Here is a 19,798-nt window from a genome sequence, read left to right as displayed (position 1 = left end):
TAAACATAATCACTGAATAGGCTTTGCAGGTTATACTTATTAGTCGTGTTCAATAAAACAAAAATTTGTAATAAATTTGTATATAAATATAAATTTTAATTTTTGAAAGTAGGCGTTCGTTAACACCAAAAAACTAGCCATCACTCCAAAATTGAGAGCGAAAACTGACAAGAGATACAAGAGATATGCTCACGCTGGAGAAATTTTAGTCAGAAAAAATTATCCATCACGAAAATATATCTGAAAGTATACATATGACTGAACTTTTTGTAAAACATTTAGTTTTCGTGGAACCTTGTTTTTTTTGTAATTCTGCCACTTGTGCCGTTTTAAAATTTGCAACGGGAATTTGTAAAATATGTTTCAGGTAATTTATTTGGAGAGAGTTTTGACTAATTTTGTTATTGAGCACAAATATCATAGCTAATACGATGCGAAACTGTTTTTTCTTTATAAAACTCGTCAGGAATGCAACACCGGAAGAAACATTGAATCGGTATTTTTAAACAAAAATTGGGAATTTTCAGCTTCCACACCACCACTGACATTAGGATTCAGTGCGCATACTTATATCATCCGTATACTAGGTATATAATAAAAATAAGAATAATCAGTATGAATACATAAATATGCAAAAAATTATATTTAAATGAAATACAAAAGTAATAAAATAATAATAAAGTAATGAGCACGAAAAACATAAATAAGTACATAAAATATTACAAGTCATTAATATAACATAAAAAGTGAGTAACAAACGAACAGAAAAAGTTCAAGCAGATAATCCAATTTGTTTATAATTTAAAAGTAGTTAACGGTCGCCGTAGCCGAATGGGTTGGTGTGCGACTACCATTCGGAATTCACAGAGAGAACGTCGGTTCGAATCTCGGCGAAAACACCAAAATTAAGAAAAACATTTTTCTAATAGCGGTCGCCCCTCGGCAGGCAATGGCAAACCTCTGAGTGTATTTTTGCCATAAAAAAGCTCCTCATAAAAATATCTGCCGTTCGGAGTCGGCTTGAAACTGTAGGCCCCTCCATTTGTGGAACAACATCAAGGCGTACACCACAAATACGAGGAGGAGCTTGGCCAAACACCCAAAAAGGGTGTACGCGCCAATTATATATACATATATATAACGAAAATATGTTACTAAAATATCTCAAACTCACATTCATGTATGTAAAATGTATTCATATATGTACATATATGTACAGACGACGAATTAAAAGTAGAGGCCGATAATGATGAAAAATTCTAAAAACACACTAAATTAATATATAACAGTTCAATTGAATTTATTTTAAAACAAATCATTATAAATATCATATTTAAATCGCGACATTTTTCCATTAACTCAAAAACGAACTGTTATTTGTCAGTTATTTTTGGTGCCTTACTTCTGGCAGCCCGTCACTTCAACTACCAGCTGTTCATCAGCCCAGGAACTGTCAATGCTGCTATTGAAACGAGTTCCTGGGCGCGTTCTCACTCAAAATGAAAGAGTTTCGTATGTTATTATTATGCTTTCTGTGTAAAAATTTTAGGAGAGGGACTTCTTGTTAAGAACACTGTCGGGGAATGTCGATAGTGTATAACCGAGTTCAGAAGGTTGTGTTCAAATCGTGTTAAATGAAATTATTCGGATAATTTGTGTGTATATGAGTGAAATGGGCTGACGATTAATGATGTAGCTTGTTAATTGTTAATTGTTATATTAATTGTTTCGTGCAGTTTTACTTTTTATTGGGTTGATTTATTGACTTTTGCGCCATTCGATCTATTAAATGTTTGGTTGTTGTTGCTGTAGCAGTTAACTTTGTCCTGTCAGTGTAGTGTAGATCACCGATCGTTTTCGTCTGGTTCATCTAAAGGTAGGCTCAGGAAGCTTGCTGTTTCGACAGGTTGGGTCCAGAGGGGGAGGGATGTTAGATCAGTGGGTTTGATGGGGCACGTGAAAAGGTGGTTAGTGTCGTGCGGGAAAAATAAAAATCTACCGGGTTCCGTGAGTCTTGATTTCGATTGTTTTTTTTATTTAATGATGTGGGGTTGCTTTGCGTTTGATTGTTGATCTTGGTCTAGTATTCTAAACAAAAATTCAACCTTTATTTCGCTTTTCACTGTGTAAGAGGGCAATGTAGGGATGTGTTTATTTACAATAGACAGCAAAACACAAAATTTGTCGATATTAACACACAGATAATTTTTGCTTCACCAACTCTTTAATATGTACAGGCCTACATAAATATGTATATCTTGACTAGCTAACGTAAGAAGGTAGGCCACTTATAAATAGCAAGAACCCAAACTTTGTTGTTTATTAAAAAAATATATGATGATAGTTTAAACAAAACTGTTTTTATTCTTCTCTTGATTTAAAAACATGAAAACTTTCGGTTGTTTTTTAATGCGTTGTATATAGTTATAGAGTTATTCATGCATCCAATAAAAGAAATACTATTTTACAACAGAAATAGTTTAAGTTAATAAACGCAAAAACAATTTAGGAACTTTCAGAATAAATAGTCCACGAAAGCAAACAGTGTCTGTCTACCAGGAGGTGCGCGCAGGTGTCTGCTCATTAAGCTCACTATATAAATCTGCTTATAAAATTTAAGCTTCACGAATGGCGTTGTGCGATGGGCTGGGATTCTTAATGTAAAAATCCTTTCAACGTATTACCATCACAGCCTCGGATGAACTGCATCCTCCAGTAAGTTCGTAAAAACAGTAGGCGCTTGCTTCTACTAATTCATGAAGGAGACTACAAGGCCCCGTATGCTAATCAGTGAGAGTTCGTAAGTCTTTTCTATCTATATTTGGGAGCCCTTTCGGCCGCCGTAGCCGAATGGGTTGACGCGGGATTACCATTCGGAATTCACAGAGAGGTCGTTGGTTCGAATCTCGGTGAAAGCAAAATTAATAAAAACATTTTTCTAATAGCGGTCGCCCCTCGGCAGGCAATGGCAAACCTCCGAGTGTATTTCTGCCATGAAAAAGCTCCTCATAAAAATATCTGCCGTTCGGAGTCGGCTTGAAACTGTAAGTCCCTCCACACAAATAGGAGAGGAGCTCGGTCAAACACCTAACAGAAGTGTACGCGCCAATTATTTATTTATTTTTTTTATTTGATGCTTTTCTGGGAATAAGAATAACCTGTTGAGCCTGCCTCTGTACTGGATTATCATCCATGGTCGTGTGAATTCCCTGTCGTCTCAGTCTTTGATAACTTCCTTTATAAGAGTACATAAAAGGGTTTTGGTCCATGCAAATTTGAAATAGCGCCTAATTTCACTTTGCAGTCCGCCTGGTCGTTGTCATCATAACCTTAATATTCTTCAAAAACAGTGTTTCTTGCTTCCAGGGTATTGAGGACAGTGAATAATTCTTCAGCGAGTTTGGATGTTGTTATGTGAGACTTCTGTGTACATAAGGCTGACTGACAAAATGTGGATGCCCTCTGTAAAGGCATTCTGTACCGCAGGTTTCTATGCCACGGATTTCCGCTTGAAAAACTGTGGGATAACCAGACTAAAGACACCCGCCCTAGTCGTATCATCTACCATCTTTAACCCATCTGCGTGTAAAATTTCTGTAACAGGTTCAATGTATGGGTTACCTGCCTCCAAAAATAACCAATCTTGAAATTCCTAGAAATCTTCAGCACGGGAGTTATTCCGTAACTCAAGTGCACTACAGGGTTGTTTATGGATTTTAGTGAACATTTTATCTTTGGTCAGAATTTTTATTAGGTCTCAGTGCTCCTAAGGCAGCCTGCTCTGTTGTCACGATTGGGACGGAGGTGCATCAATGGGCCAAGTTCTTCTTGCCCCAGTAATTCTGATGCACACCAAAACATATTAAAAATTTACGTAATTTCGTTTTCACAGTTTTTTTCCTAGTTTTAAGCAACCATGCCATATAAACACAGATGACTATTGTTCTACAACAGTACTAATAGACAGTAAAACATTCAGCGCACTTGACAGGGCTAGTTTAATGGGGCGGCAGCCCTTGGTCGGGAACCAACTTTCATGGGAATGAGAAAAGCTTCAGCTACCTCGTTATAGCCGCTTAACTTTGGCTCAATTATGGTCTGGATATTGTAGCCAGAATCGTCTCCGACAAACTTAATATATGACCGGCATGTGAAAGTACCTGCTCGATACTAACCACCTCAGGACCCAACCTGTCGAAACAGTACGTTTCCTTCGCCTACCGTTAGATGAGTTAGACGATGACGATCGGTGACTACACCGCACTGGCAACAACAGTAAGTTGTTCTAGGGAATATACCCCATATTTTAAAAATAGATTTTTGCAGGAAAGTTCGGCTGTTGGCAACATCATCTAAGTGAACATTTCAAGTGAAGATATGTTACTTCTTTGGAACAACTAATCTTTGTACTCCCTTCGGGTCTCTTATAGACAGATTTTTTTTCTGGTGAATCGTACAAGGATTGTCGTTTCTGATTTATTCAAAGCTCTTTATTTTCGCACCTCTTCTGGGTCATTAGAGGTTTTCAATGGTTGCCATTATTGATTTATATGTTCTTCCTAGTTTCATTGTGATTTTTCTTGAGCAGAGCCAAGATTATCAGTATGGCTTGTTACACTGTCGAAAGCACCCGAAATCTCGATAAAAGTACAATATGGTGTGTACCCCAACAAATGAGATACATAGTTTAGATAGCACTGAGGCTATATGCTTGATTCCCCACTGGAAGATCAGGAGTAGACCCTATCAGCTTCTGTTGGTTTAGTTGTAACCCATTCCATTCGTTCTGTTGTTTAATTTTTCCTTAGGGACTCTAGTTTTCAACAGCTACACAATATCTGAGCGAAGTTATTCAGCTTCGGTTTCAAGCTCTTGTTCATTCAGAATTTGTGAGCTATTTTCGCATTCCACATTGGTGAAGCTGAAGGCTACGAGTTCTTTAGCCTTCTCGGGATTTCTGACTAGTGCAGGATTGGTCAAATGGTAGCAACGTTATCTTGACAATGACTTCCCTAATGTTTGTGTTGCCTAAAGTATTTCGACGGGTTAGGTAAAAGGGTGAGGGATGTTAGGTGAGTGAATTTTAGGGGTATGAGCTTACGCTGGTTGCACGTGGCAGCTGTGGTAAGAGACTTCCGATGAATGCCGTTCAATGCCTGCCTATATACTGTTGGCCTAGTAGTTGTGTTCGCTCCTGGATTTTGTCAATGTAGTCGAAGAGACTCGTCTGGGAGGGGGCTCAGCCTCCAGCAAGTACCTAAAGGACGCGGTGCGGTAGCAACCCAGCGGGAATTGCTTTCTGAGGTTCTTACTATGCTCCTTAGCCACGTTGTGGAGACGTTGCAGGGGAGACATCAGGAGGCATCTCGTCGCTGTTCTGATGACAATATTTTGACTGGTTGGAAACTTACTTACTTTTTTGCCTTTGCATTAAGAGCTACTCGCTAGCGATTTGAAGACCAAATAACAAGACGACACCTACTTAATTGATAAAGCCTATTCGAGCGATGATCCATCGCCAAATCTTCACTTTAGCAAATTGATCATGTCGTTACTTACTCGTAGTTGCCGCTAAGCCCAAAATACATATATTGAAAATTCTGACAGTTGCTAAAATATTCCTTTAACATACATTGGTCACACAATTTATTCGTAAATCCTGTGTAGTAAGTAAACAATTTTAGCTTTGGGCAAATCGCATTCTACGGTGCAAAGTGTTATTGCTAATTACTTTAATACTGGCAAATTGGAAGCCAATCACCACCAACCCGGAAGGCGAAAAATATTGGCTCCACGAGAGGAACGCAACATAGTAGCATCAGTCGCGCAAACTCCGAAAATAACCTCAAGGATACTGTGCCGAAATATTCAAGAGTCTTAGTATAAAAAAGTAAGCCCACAAACAGTCCGTAGTTGTCTGTATAACGCTAGTTATCTTGGCAGAATGGCACGCCGCTAGCCCTACATTTCAGACATTAACAGAAAGCGGAGATTGGAGTTCGCCAAACGCTATATAAATGAAATTAAATTATTTTTGGGGAAAACGTCATATTGAGTGATAAGGCGAAATATAATGTTTCCGGATCAGATGGGCCTCCAAATTCCTATTTCCATTATTCCTATCGTTAAGCGTGGAGGAAGAAATGGATAAAATTGACAAACATCTGTTTTTAAACATTTTGAAGAATATTTGCATGATAGTGCCGTTAAACTTGGACTGGATGCTAAAGGGTTTTGTTCCAAAAAAACAATGACCCAAAACAGTCATCTAATCTCGTGCAAGAATGGCTTCTTTACCACTTAGCAGCTTAAAATTCACCGGATCTGAACCCAATTGAGCATGTCTGGGAGCTCTTCATTAAAGACAGCTTTAAGTGTTGAGTGGGCGAAAATAGCAGCTAATGAAACCAAGGTATTGGTAAAAAGTATGCAACGACGTTTGGAAGCAGTTATTAATAAAATATTTTTAATGAAATGTTCCTTTTTGCATAAAATTGTGCCTTATTTCGTTATTACCTTAAGTTCTCAAATTCCAGAAATGAATTTGGAAGTTTTTGTTCCTTAAATATTGAATAAAAATGTAATTTTTTTCGAATATACTAAAATTTTGTTCTTTTGTATAAATCGTGTTAAATATCAGGTGCATCTGTTTATAAACTGTGAGTGTACGCATAATTGTTTGACCACTGCATATTTTCTGCATGGGTGAATCGTAAAGATTTTCTTCTCAATCTGAATACCTGAGTTAGGTCTGTACATTTGTATTTGCAGATGTAGGTAAGAAAAAAAGTCAAATAATTGCTTTTAAAGCAGGAACTAGGATTTAGGGCCATAGCAACTGTGAAATTACTCTTGCTTTACTTCTCTGGTAGAATACAAAACCAAACATACCTATGTACATATCTATTCTACACACACACATACCCTGTAGGAAAACTCATTGAATCTAATATAGCACTTTACAGTTCTATTTTACATACAAGAAACTGGTGAATTTTATCCGACAACATTCTATAAACAACTAAAATCTTTCTCGATAGTTTCGTATTGGTTTTAAATTATCCTAAAGTACTGATATAGTTAAAATGCCATGACAGCTGTACTCGCAATCGTAAGGCTGTAAACTGCGGTGGCAGCCAATTTGCACTTAAGACATTGACCAGCCTCCTTGCAACTACAAAATGAATTCGGCAATCCAAACATCGTCTAAATGAGACAAGAGATGCCTTGGATAATTGGAAGGCTTTAAAGGGATGAAGTTGCGCCCAGCTTATGGATCTTTATTCTCAAAATGGCTAGCTACAAAACTTTCCACAAATCTGAAAATGATCTATTCACTTTTCCAGTTCCGAGGAGAATATGTTGATGGAACATTTCCTGTGGATCTGTGCCGTGTACGCTATGAATAGATATGCAAACCTCATGACCTTCAACACTAAGCAATATTTTCCCTTTTTTTGGAAGAAACAGAAAAATGAAAGCAGTGCAATAGACTGTGTAAAGTATATCCCTTACGCTGTAGAAGAAAATGATAATTCTCTTTGTTTGAAATCTAATTTTTATCACAGTTCAACTTTTGCCTGCAGGGATTGTGTACACTGCCATGTGTATGTAAGTGGCAAACGCTTACATATGTACATGCATACTTATGGTACCTGCACTAACTCCTGCACGAAGTGGCACCGATTCCATGAAATGCAAAGATCGCAACAATACCTGCGAACAACTAAACTAACAAGAATAAAAAAAAAACCACATACATATGTAGATTTATTGGCTTAGCGCCATCATCCAGCGAGTCTCTATACAAATACATCTATGAATACATGTTTGTACATACTAAAATTTGTTCTTGTTCGACGATGAAAGACGAGAAAAAGATGCTTCAGAATATCTCTTAGTTTGTTTATATACTATTTCTATACTGGTACTTCAATTGACTGAGCGCATGTAAACGTTGAGCGTAGGGCACCAGCACATCAGCACTGATACTCTCTTTTTCTCAGTTTACCTGTATGAGCAGGAAAGGTTATGGCGCAATCCAGTTGTATATCAAACATTTAAATGTACTTGACTTTGTTTAGTTCTGCTCCGTTGTTTTCTCTTCTGTGCGGTATGCCATGACATAGTTCTTCATGTAGATCGTATAGCTGCAATCGCGCTTGTGCGAAATCCTGTGAAGTATTGGAATATTCTTTCTCTTGCTACATTCCACGAAGTTTCCGGTTTTTAATCAGTGTATTTTCTAAGAAAGGTGTAATTTTTAAAGTATCGAAGGTAACAGTAAGGGACTGGACAGAACTCTACATACACGCATACTTTTGTAGAATTTTATTAAGGCTGAGTGTTTACTTTTGGAATCGAACAAACTCGTAGAGTTATGGCCTATATCAGACGAGCGGAGCGAAATTTTGTCTCAACATATAAGGAGTAGGTGTGGTTTCTATCCGATAATAATATTTATCTATTTTAATGAGGAGGAGAGCAATATTATTATTTTATTAGTAACCCAAAAGCAGACACACCACTGTCTATTTTTCAAAACTTTACCTGCGTCATGTTTCTTTTGTTTGGTTTATCACCTCTATGTATTATATAATCTTTTTTGAAAATAACCGTTATATGTGACATGCACGGGTTTTTCTGAAAGCCCTTCACACTAAAAATATCAATGCAAAACAACTGAAAAATAAACAATTCAATTTCTGATTGAAAAATTTCTTTTATTTTTTAGTCTCGTCCTTTAATACATATACATACATTAAAATACAATTTATTTAATATATATTCGAGGAAGGCAAAGGCAAACATATATAGCATATGTATTGCTTTATATTTTATAAAAAGAAAAAAACTTTAAAACATTTCCATATTCGCTAAAAAGTGAAAGTCAATGTTGTTTTTTGCTGTAAAAGGATTTTCCTGTCTCCGTATCATATGAAATTACAAATGTAAGAAATTACAAAATACCGGTACTATTTGCGTACTCATTTTCGGGACTTGAAAATATTGAAGTCCCGCAGTGCCAGGATTTACATTCCTAGTGTATACCATGTACCAATGCATGTATCTACATTCATCCAGATATCCTTCGCCAACGCATCATCTCGTACCTTCACAATAAATATGTGCATTTATAGTAAGCGCCATCGATTCTCTCTAACAAATACCATCTACCGCCTCGTACTCTTGTTTTTGTTGCAGCGACTCTACTCGTACAATACGATCTGACAAGCCAAACAAGTTATTTTACATACCTATGTATGTATGTATTTGGTTTCAATCATCTTGCGCTCCAGCTCGTACAAGAGTATCATATACATATGTGTGTATCTACCCAGTAGAAAAAGGTAATAGCTGGTGAATGAGTTGGTAAGAATCGGAGTCTTACCATGGTAAAAATATTTTAGGAAACTGATCTGAACAACTTAAATACGTATATTACCGACTGATACGAATCCAATATTCAAATTTTTCATAATTTTACATTGTGCTTATTTTAGAATATACAAATAAGTTTAAAAATACAAATGAAATACATTACTAATGTAAAATGCAAATGTCCGTACTAGTTAATTAAACAAACCATTTTTATACTAATTTTATGTATTTCTTTGCTCCGACTACTGGTATCTAGCTTTTAACAATTTTAAAAGCTTTGAGCGCGAATTAAAAAAATTAGAAAATTGAGATTTATTACTAGAAGAAGAGCAGAATTGACCATAGAAGGCGTAAATTTCATTTTTTTCGTCAATTATTAAAATATTTTGTGAAGTTTACTGCCTACGTATGCTACTTAGTTAACTCCAATTGAAAAGTAACTCTTATTAAATGGAAAAACAAAAGCGACAGTTACTGTCACCGTCGTGGTAGGAGTAAGGGTTGTTGGATCAACGACATACGCAAATTGATTCTCCAGATTTCTTGAAAATAACAATAACAACGTGTATTCTTATTGGAACCTGTTACCAACTCACTTACTTTGACCAGTATTGAATTCTTTTGCTAATGGGTACTAAATATCGACAGTATGTAGATACTATTGTACTACAATAAATGTAAGTATATTCTTTGCAAAGCGAGTGAAGTGTGGAGCGCCGGCGACGGCAACGGCGAAGGCGATGGCGATGGCGCTTGGTTGGTGAGCAGAACAGGTTCGTTTGCGTTGCCGCGGTGCCGCACTACCCTCCATTGTCGGATCGGGTCTGATCGTTTCGAATTGAGTCTACTACCACCGGCCAGCCACCACTCTCAGTTATTTCTGGAACTTCGCGCAATGCACTTCAATGCTGCGGGTTGTGGTGGCGCCGTCAATTGCTTTCGCTTACAACAAATACGCCAGTAATGAGAAAAACATACTCCTCAGTGCATATAATATATTATAAAAAAAAAACAAGATTTTAAAAAATAACTTTGAAAACGGTCAGCAAAGGCCCAACAATACAAACTACTCTGTAGTCTCAAGCAAGTGCGTCGGGATTCGCAAAACTTATTGTGGCAACTATTTATAAATCGCGGGGTATTGTTACAATATTTAAAAGGAGGAAATATACAATTTTGGTTTTTATCAAGTGTGTTCTATAGAAAAAAAGAAATTTTATAATAAAATAATGAAAACTAAAAAGGAAGAAGTATAAAGAATTTAAAACAATATACAATGACTTTTGACTTTAAAATATAATAGTGCGTAACTTTAACGGCTTTACTGTATATGCGGACACACAAATGTATTTACATATGTATCTTTACTATATATGAGCATATATATAGATATGAATGTGTGCACTTGCATAGACTCTGGATAAGCATAAGATCACCATTTAAACCACTTGATTCCTCTCCGCCTCCAAATGTCGGTTGGTTTGTTAGCTGTTGGTGTTGTTGTAAAATGCGTTGGGGGTCTTTCTGTTTATATATATGTATGCATGTGTATGTGTATGCATGTGCATAGATATTTTGGGCATTTTGTATTGCTGTGTTTTCTTCGCAGTACTCCGCCAATATCTCAATTCTCCTCTCAACCGCTTTGTTGTTGTCGTTATTTCGCATATTTTACGAGCATCTTAATGTGAGTAAATCTACATATCGAGTACTACGAAGTGAATTTTTGTTGTTTGTAACTATAGTTATAAAAGGTTACACACTTACATACCTACATATGTATGTATATAGGAATAATATACGTACATGTGCAGCACTGGAATGCTTATTGGCACTCACTACCCGCGTGTAGCACAACTACTTACATACAAACAACAATAAAGCAAAACAACAAAAATAGTATTTAAATGACAAGTAAATACTGGAAGTTGAAAAGATAAAATACTTAAAGATCATTTACATTTGTGTAAATATGTATAGGCATAGATGTAGTGATGCGAATTTGGCGCCATATTTAAAACACCTTCATTCAAATTTTCAGACAGGGGTTGGCTCATCAAGAGAAATAAGTTGGGAAGCCTCTCGCTGTCGATCAGTCACGCCACTTTAGCAAAAGCTTGGCGAATACCTGAACGAAGCGGTGGGGAAACTTTTCTGATTAACTAAGTCGCAACTTTAGCCAAAATATTGGTATTCGTAACAAGACAAAGCCCGATTGGCATCATGGGTTGATACTAAATTTTAATTCAATCACCTTAGCTAATTGGAATAAGACGAGCAAGAATCATGCAAGCAATTTCTTCTCAGCTACAGATGAAATTTTAATAATATTGTCATTGAAAGAAAAATGTGATATTGGATATTCTTAATTGTCGCCAAACTGCATAAAATGCCACTCAGCTTTAAACGAGCATTAGGGTAAAATTTAACTGTAAATGTACTTGCAGGACGCGGTACTAATATTTGCAAGACTTTTTTGTAAAATTGAGAAGGAGGACGAGACGATTGTGCAATTTTATTGTCAAAGGCAAAGCAAATACTTCTTCGAAAATCTTCGCGCCACGATTCCAGGAAGATCCCGATCGATTTCTGCTTTGTACGAATATATAAGTACATATGTATATTGAGTAAACCTGCTTTAAAGCAATCAATTTAGTATTGCTCCCTGAATAAATGAAGATATATATTTTGCTCTAATGGGATAATGCTAATAGACATCGCCATGCATTTTTAAGCAACAGAAAAAAAGGCTGGCATGCTTGCCCCAAACATGTTTTATTGCACCCACCATTTCTGCAACAGATAAAATTCTCATAAAAACCATCTTCCGTTCCTAATTGTCAGTAGCCTTTAGTGGCCTTCATCTACTGGTAAGCATCAAGACCGTTACCACCAGTGGAGGTGAAGCTTGGCCTAAACACCTATTACTACTAAACACCCTAAACTATTAATAATATTTTTGTGTTTGATTCATTTATAATTTTTTTGAAATGAGCTTGTGAAATTTTTCTCGGTGGCATTATTGGATCCATAGGAGAAATACTCATACTTCAGCGATCGAAGCGTGTAAGTGTACGAGTATGTACTTTATACAAAACAGCATTAAAAACCACATTTTAACCGTCTCCCCATTACTTATCTATTTTTATTAATTTCGATCTCACACTTCCACAATCCAATACGCATCACACATTCGATTTTTGTAAACAAATCGAAGTTTCTGTTATTTCACCTGGGAATCTTCGTGGAAATTGAGTGGAAATAATATGTATGCAATCAAGTGAACGTTTTTCAGTTAAACAAATGTCTAATAAATTCGCAATAACAACAATTTTCTATGTGCAGATACTTATAAGCAATAAAATAAATAAATAAATAGTTACGTGGGAAATTCGTCGAAATGGAACAATTTTAAAGATTCGGGTGATGAAAAAACAAGTTTACTACTTTGGAACATTTTCTAGCAGAAAATGTAGTTTGCGAAAATTATAATTTTTGGATGTGAACTACTTTGCAAATGTGAGGACAAAATCTACGCGAAATTTTCTTTCTATAAAGCAATACATACCTATTATTAAATAATACACACAACGAAGAAAAATTTGAGTGCCTCGAATCGTCTAAGAAATGCAATAATAACAAGGTATATCAATCCTTTTTGTTAAACGGAAAAAATTCAAATCTGCAAAAGATCAACCAAATCATTTGCATACATCGATACACTCTAATAATGCATCCAAAAGTTTTGCCACTGCGTCAGCGTCTGAGAAGTATCACGGCCAGCCCTAGCGCCACTCAGCTGAATCCCTTAAATGTGCTGCACACGATATTCTTTTCGGCATTGCTGGGACCATTCTTCGTGTTACTACTGCTTTCCCAGCTAAGTGTAGATATAGATTATAGACTGTTGAGTGGGAAATGTGGCCCCCGGATGTTAGTAGCGGCAAGTCAATCGGGCATTTACATAGATAATGGCATCGATCAGACAATAATGCATCGCGCTTTGGACGAGGATGATAAAATGGATGCGTCTTATGAGATTTTGGAGTTTCTGGGATTGTCGGAGAGGCCACGACGGAAGCATGGTCATTTATCACTGAGGTAAGTTAGATTATCATATTTTATTATCCTTTTAGTGTTCATCAATATTCGGGAAAATGGGAACCTATTTAGCTATGTATGTTTCCTGTCGCCATAACTCGAGTACAAATTGGGGGATCTGTTTTTGGCTGTCACCGAGTGTTATTTACTTAACAGAAGTAGAAGTGGCAGGCGCTACATTCAGCGGTGCACTTAGGTAGAGAAGGAGGACCGTAAAAAAATACTCCCCCCAACCATCCAGTGGTCCTAATGAGTGTCGTGGATCCTATTCGATATCTGCTACCTGATTTGTATATATATCGTTGGCGCGTAAAACCCCTGTTAAATGTTTGATCGAGCTCCTCCTCCAATTTATGATGTGCATCTTGACGTTGTTCCTTAAATGTTGTGGGGCTTTACAATTTTAAGCCGTTTCCGAACGGCAGATGGTTTTTTAAGAGGAGCTTTTTTATAGTAGATATACTCTCAGAGGTTTGCAGATTGACCGCTAGCAGAAAAATCTTCTATCATTTGGTAATTTATGTCCAGTTGCCACGTCACCTGATTTATAGCGGCTTACAATGGAGTCCCAATATATCGACGCATGTTTATGAACAGTACAGAGTAATACAAAAGAGATAGAAGATATTTTCCTCCAGCATCCAGGCGGCCGCCGTAGCCGAATGGGTTGGTGCGTGATTACCATTCGGAATTCAGATAGAGAACGTTGGTTCGAATCTCGGTGAAACACCTAAATTAAGAAAAACATTTTTCTGATAGCGGTCGCCCCTCGGCAGGCAATGGCAAACCTCCGAGTGTATTTCTGCCATGAAAAAGCCTCTCATAAAAATATCTGCCGTTCGGAGTCGGCTTGAAACTGTTGGTCCCTCCATTTGTGGAACAACATCAAGGCGCACACCACAAATAGGAGGAGGAGCTCGGACAAACGCCCAAAAAGGGTGTACGAGCCAATTATATATATGTATATATATATACACTCAGAGGTTTGTAGATTGCCTACCGAGGGTTGACCGCTAGCAGAAAAATCTTCTATCATTTGGTAATTTATGTCCAGAGCCGGGATCTATCGAATGGTTCCCACGCCACCTGATTTATAGCGGCTTAAAATGGAGTTCCAATAGATCGACGCATGTTTGTGAACAGTACAGAGTAATACAGAAGAGATAGGAGATATTTTCCTCCAGCATCTTCAGAGAGACACGCCCAGCTTTTCTTGCATATTAGGCAGTGCCCTGTTAGCACACAGTGTGGCAGTAATATGCACTCTTTTGCACACTTGTTCCTTTCTGGTCTAGTTTCGGCCACACTTTCCGTGAAATATGGCAAGACGTGCTTTGTCCCCCCAAGGTATTCTTGGCTGTACCTTGCCGTGAAGATTCATCTGAATGTTTCTATGACATGACATCTAGGTGAGGTCAACTTTGTTCTGCTTGACTGTCACTAATTACTGGTAAACTATTCACAGCTTTGAAATGCCCTACAAATCTTTTAATTTTTCAACTGCCTGATAAAGATATTGCTAGCTCCGAAACTAAAGTAAAGCTGGAAGGAAACTTACTTTTGTCGTACTATGTAATTTCACGGCTACACCAAGTGTTTTTTATTTGTATTGCTTTAACACATTTCACTTTATTTCAACTTAAACCTAAATAGCTATAAAGGGCAGCACAAGACGAGGTGTGATGTTAGAGGTGATTGAAAAAGCGGCTTGGAAAACAAGAACTCATTCAGAATTGGTTTCAAAAATATTTCCTTCCCGTATACTTTTTTGAAATCGAATAGCACGCAGAACGAAGATTAAAAAAAAATATATAAATTTAACGGTGTATTAAACAAAGCCAAAATAAACGTGTTTTAAAATATAAAAAAACTAAGAATTAAGGAGAGCTAAGCAACTTTTAAAAGGATTTATTAAGATTATTTATATTAAAAATATTTTGTTTCTTGTTTCCCCTATTCAAGATTACAAATAGGACTTTTGATAAACTTTTCACTCGACGGGGCTAGTTTACTGGGGCGGCAGCCCTTGGTCCGGAAATACCCGAGTCATTCCGGTAACGTAGAACCGGCTGCCATGGGAATGACAAGCAGGACTTTTTAAATGCTCAGGCTCAGGCTTGGGCTTTTTGTTTTTGTTACATTTTGCTTCCTTCCATTTGCCAAAACCAGTTTGATTTATTGAAGTTATCAGTTCGCAGCTAAATTCAAGCGTTATAGCGGGTATATCCAGTATTTCAAACGCTTCTGCATTTGCCTTTTTTGAGTGGTTTAGTTCTTTACTGTCTTTATATGTGAGTGTGTGCATGTGTGTGTATGTAAGCGCGTACATATGCTTAACAGACTTGCTGACTACTTTGCCGGTTTGCCTTACCTCAGTTATGCAAATATTTAAATAATTTTATATTCACTTATTTGTTCATATCATTTATTTTCACTTTGCTCACTTCACCACTTCCAATCGCAATTTCTTGCCTTTTGCATTTGCATTTGATGACATTTGTTGTTTTTTGCTTTGGTTTTTATTTATTTTTGTTACTATTTCGTGAATTGAGTAACAAAATATATATTTTTTTGATTAATTTGCTTGGGCTCCATTTCGTCTACAAATTGCATGTGCCATTTTGTTTCCAGAAGGGCGAGGTATTCGATTTCGCGTTCCTATGAAATTGTGTTGAATAGCTGTGAAATATTCCAAATCCTCGAATTACATAAAAATGGCGCAATGCATAAAATATAGTACATATTTGTATATGTGTATGTATGCGCGTAATAATAATCAATGCACTTTGGATGCATACAACTTTCGAAGGGAATGTTTGTCAAAAAAGCTGTAAAAGTAATTAGATTTTTGCAAATTCTTCTTGGCAAATTACCACGTGAGGACAGTAACATGAATAACGTTGGCAAATGGTGGATATTTATTTCCAGAATTCACATAGCGCCAAATTTACGGAGTTTTTTCCCAGATGGCACATAGGCTTGAGGAGTGTTGAATACGTCTAGAATGTCTATAAGCCTGTTGAGCGCTCCGCATCTACCATTGATGCCTTTAAAAACTTATACATATGTCCGCATGTAAGTACTTCGCCTTAACGAGTTTCCACCAAGCCAACGCCCCAACACGGTTCGGTACTCGAAGTGTAACCAACTTCAGACAGCTCGCGCAGCTGATGCACGCGTATCAGCTGTCTGACCTTTTTGATTGGATACACTTCGACTGTCAGACCCTGTACTGTCGCTTTTCTATTCTAATCGAAAAATCAAAATTTGTTATACTGTTTCGATACGTCCTCGCCTGAATAAGAAGTTACCACATTCAAATGGAATTTGCGAAAATTTAGGAAACTTAACCAACCAGTTTCCTGTTGTTTCTGTACTTCAACAGCAACATTTTTGTCAGGCTCCGTTGAGAAATTTCAGTTATCGAGTATATCAATTCCATTAGGTTCTTTCGATCAACCGTTATTAGAAAAAATTACAATGAAATTATCTATTATATTCAAAATTTCTTCATTTTCAGAAAATCGGCACCACAATTTCTGCTCGATGTTTATCATCGATTAACCGAAGAGGAGAATTCAGAAGCGCAAACTCGTACGAAACGTGACCTCGAAGAACAAGAGAATTTTATAACAGATCTGGACAAGCAAGCAATCGACCAGAGTGATATTATAATGACATTTTTAAATAGAAGTAAGTAAAAAGAATTGGAAAAAGTATATATTAATCAATTGTAATGAATTTGTATACATGTATGTATATGATCAAGTTGAAAATCGGAGCACGGTGTAATTTTCTAAATTGAAACTTACAGACAGTTAGACTATCTGCAATCATGAGAAAGCAATTCAATTAGGAAAGTAATTACTTTTGCCTTTGAAAAGTACTGTACGTACGAGTATATAGTGACATACTAAGTACAGTTACTTTCCGAAATTACTCAGGCGCTTGCCACGTCCGACGGCTTCTTAACTCCCTAAGTTAAGCGGGAGTGCTTATTAATTAGTGGCAGTAAAGTTTATCCTAGGTTTCGGGTGAGAACGGAGGTTTGTAAATATGTTTTAAAAAGTTCGATGTTTCAGAAGGCACTGACCGTGCGATCTTGGTTGTAATAAATCCGAATAGTTCTTGGCCATACAAATTAATAGAACAGAATTTAGTGCAGTAATGATTTTGTGCATCGAATGTTTCCTTAGCCTATTGAGAATGTTTAAAAAAGTAGTTTATGCATGTATAAATATGGCTATCTAAAAAATTATTTGGTTCAAAGGTATAATCTTTTTATGCAGATTTTTTTGTTTTTGCAAAAACAAAAAAAATGGGTTTCTTCTTCAACACAATTTCTTATCTGTAACTCCTGCTGATCCTAAGAACTTGTTGCTCTATGCATTCACTTTCCTTTGTACGAATTCCAAGAAATGACCTCCGGTGTGCAATACCTTTGAATTTGAATTGAGCAAAAGAGAGATACCTATGTAAGGAAGTCGAATTTTCGTATCTTGCTTTTCTGGCGGTCTCTTACGGATAGCATGTAATATTTCGGTATACAAGTATATGTATATATGTACATATATACACACATATATGACAATATGAGCGATCAGTATATTATTTTAAGTGGACTACCTGCCGTCTAAGGGACGACACTGCTATTGCCTTTTAATACTCTCAGCCATTTTGAATCTGTTTAATTATTTATGTGTGTATTCATGTTTGCTTTCTTTTCTCTTCTTTTAGACCACCATGTCGATGAGGTCCGTCACGAGCATGGTCGGCGGCTTTGGTTTAATGTGTCCGATGTACCAGACGATAATTATCTAATGATGGCTGAGCTGCGTATATATCAAAATCCAACTCAGGGCAAATGGATGACCAGCGGCAAGGAGTTCACCATCACTGTTTATTCAATTATTAATATGGAGGGCCGACGTGAATTGGAGGTGCTCTCCTCTGTTAATACGACCTCAGATTACCAGGGTTGGTTGGAATTGAATGTGACACAAGGCTTGGATATTTGGTTGCATGATCACAAAAGCAATAAGGGACTGTATATTGGAGCACATGCGGTGAATAAGCCGGAAAGAGAGGTGAAACTGGACGATATTGGTTTGGTGCATCCGAAAGGTGATGATGAGTATCAGCCATTCATGATTGGTTTCTTTCGTGGCCCTGAGGTGTGATTGTATTTTCGTCAGCTCCTTTATATTTAGCAAGTTGCATAAACATGTATATTTTTTCAGCTCATTAAATCTGCTAACCGTCATAGTCGAAAGAAGCGCAATACCCCGCATGTGCGTCGACGTAAGAAGTCCGAAATGATAAACCCGTTCCTTGAAGGAACTGTTGAAAATATGCGTAGTTGCCAAATGCAGACTCTCTATATCGACTTCAAAGATCTGGGCTGGCATGTAAGCTTATTTTATAAAACCATTTTTTAAACTTAATAACTATCTTAATTTTTTTAAATTATATTTGACAGGATTGGATCATTGCGCCAGATGGGTATGGCGCTTACTATTGCAGTGGTGAATGCAATTTTCCACTTAATGCTCATATGAATGCCACGAATCATGCCATTGTTCAGACTTTGGTGCATTTGTTGGAGCCGAAAAAGGTGCCGAAGCCTTGTTGTGCCCCAACACGTTTAGGTGCTTTACCCGTCCTCTACCATTTGAACGAAGAGAATGTTAATTTAAAAAAATATAAAAATATGATTGTGAAAAGTTGTGGCTGTCATTAAATAAGAAGTAAGAGAAAAACATTACAAACCAACGAGATTAATAAAAATAAAAATAATTAGTAATAGAAATAATTATCTATTAGTATTGATTTGCGTAGCCCGTTAAAAAATGTTCTATTCTACTTTCAATTTGGTACATTATTGTTTTTTTTTTCCTTTTATGGTAGGGTTTTCAAACTCAAAAAGTTTCCCCAGTTATTGCGCCTTGCAATAACTATTAAGCCCATTGAAAATCCAACCTGGTTTAGAATTGCTAAAAGCATTGTGTGCATCTAGAATTTCTAAGATGTAGTAGTAGATTAGTACTTTTTCGACAACTCACGTTTTATCCAATCTGCAGACAGCGTCTTTTTCCACAACAACAAACGTTAATTAGCTGTTGTTGTTTTTGATGTTTGATATTATGACAGACTTACTAACCACTTTGCGTTACGTAATGGTTCGTCTACCATCTAATGGTTGGGTCACGAGGCGAGTTGTGCTGGCCGATCAGATCAAAGGAGATGAGTAGGTTTATGTGGGCTTTTAAAAAAAAGTTAGTGTAGTTCGTTTTTTACATCTATCATGGTTTATTCT

The 19,798-nt window shown here is 36.8% G+C and overlaps 1 protein-coding gene across 9 annotated transcripts; it reads left to right on the top strand.

The window, feature by feature from the left end:
- The first annotated feature begins 10,250 nt into the window (after positions 1 to 10,250).
- LOC128858486 (protein 60A-like) lies at positions 10,251 to 19,291 on the top strand. Of its 9 annotated transcripts, none has more exons than XM_054094816.1 (6): positions 10,251 to 10,341; positions 12,727 to 13,482; positions 17,003 to 17,175; positions 18,220 to 18,656; positions 18,723 to 18,890; positions 18,962 to 19,291. In XM_054094816.1, the coding sequence occupies exons 2-6, from the start codon at positions 13,112 to 13,114 to the stop codon at positions 19,220 to 19,222; spliced, it is 1,410 nt and encodes a 469-aa protein (XP_053950791.1). In that variant the 5' UTR covers positions 10,251 to 10,341; positions 12,727 to 13,111; the 3' UTR covers positions 19,223 to 19,291. The 9 variants fall into 9 exon arrangements, with proteins under 9 accessions (XP_053950791.1, XP_053950790.1, XP_053950789.1 ...); XM_054094815.1 differs by having other exon boundaries at positions 10,252 to 10,468; XM_054094814.1 differs by having other exon boundaries at positions 10,252 to 10,519.
- The last annotated feature ends 507 nt before the right edge of the window (positions 19,292 to 19,798 follow it).

This window comes from Anastrepha ludens, chromosome 3 (assembly GCF_028408465.1).
Source record: "Anastrepha ludens isolate Willacy chromosome 3, idAnaLude1.1, whole genome shotgun sequence".
Classification (NCBI taxonomy): domain Eukaryota; kingdom Metazoa; phylum Arthropoda; class Insecta; order Diptera; family Tephritidae; genus Anastrepha; species Anastrepha ludens.
The sequence above is the reverse complement of the archived record's forward strand: the minus strand, read 5'-3'. Positions and strand labels throughout refer to the sequence as shown.

Bases quoted from the DNA above. Each gene is read 5' to 3' on its own strand.
- LOC128858486 (XM_054094816.1), top strand. From the start codon at position 13,112: ATGCATCCAAAAGTTTTGCCACTGCGTCAGCGTCTGAGAAGTATCACG. The intron at 13,483-17,002 runs GTAAGTTAGATT...CTTCATTTTCAG, and splicing joins CATGGTCATTTATCACTGAG to AAAATCGGCACCACAATTTC. The intron at 18,891-18,961 runs GTAAGCTTATTT...TATATTTGACAG, and splicing joins TCAAAGATCTGGGCTGGCAT to GATTGGATCATTGCGCCAGA.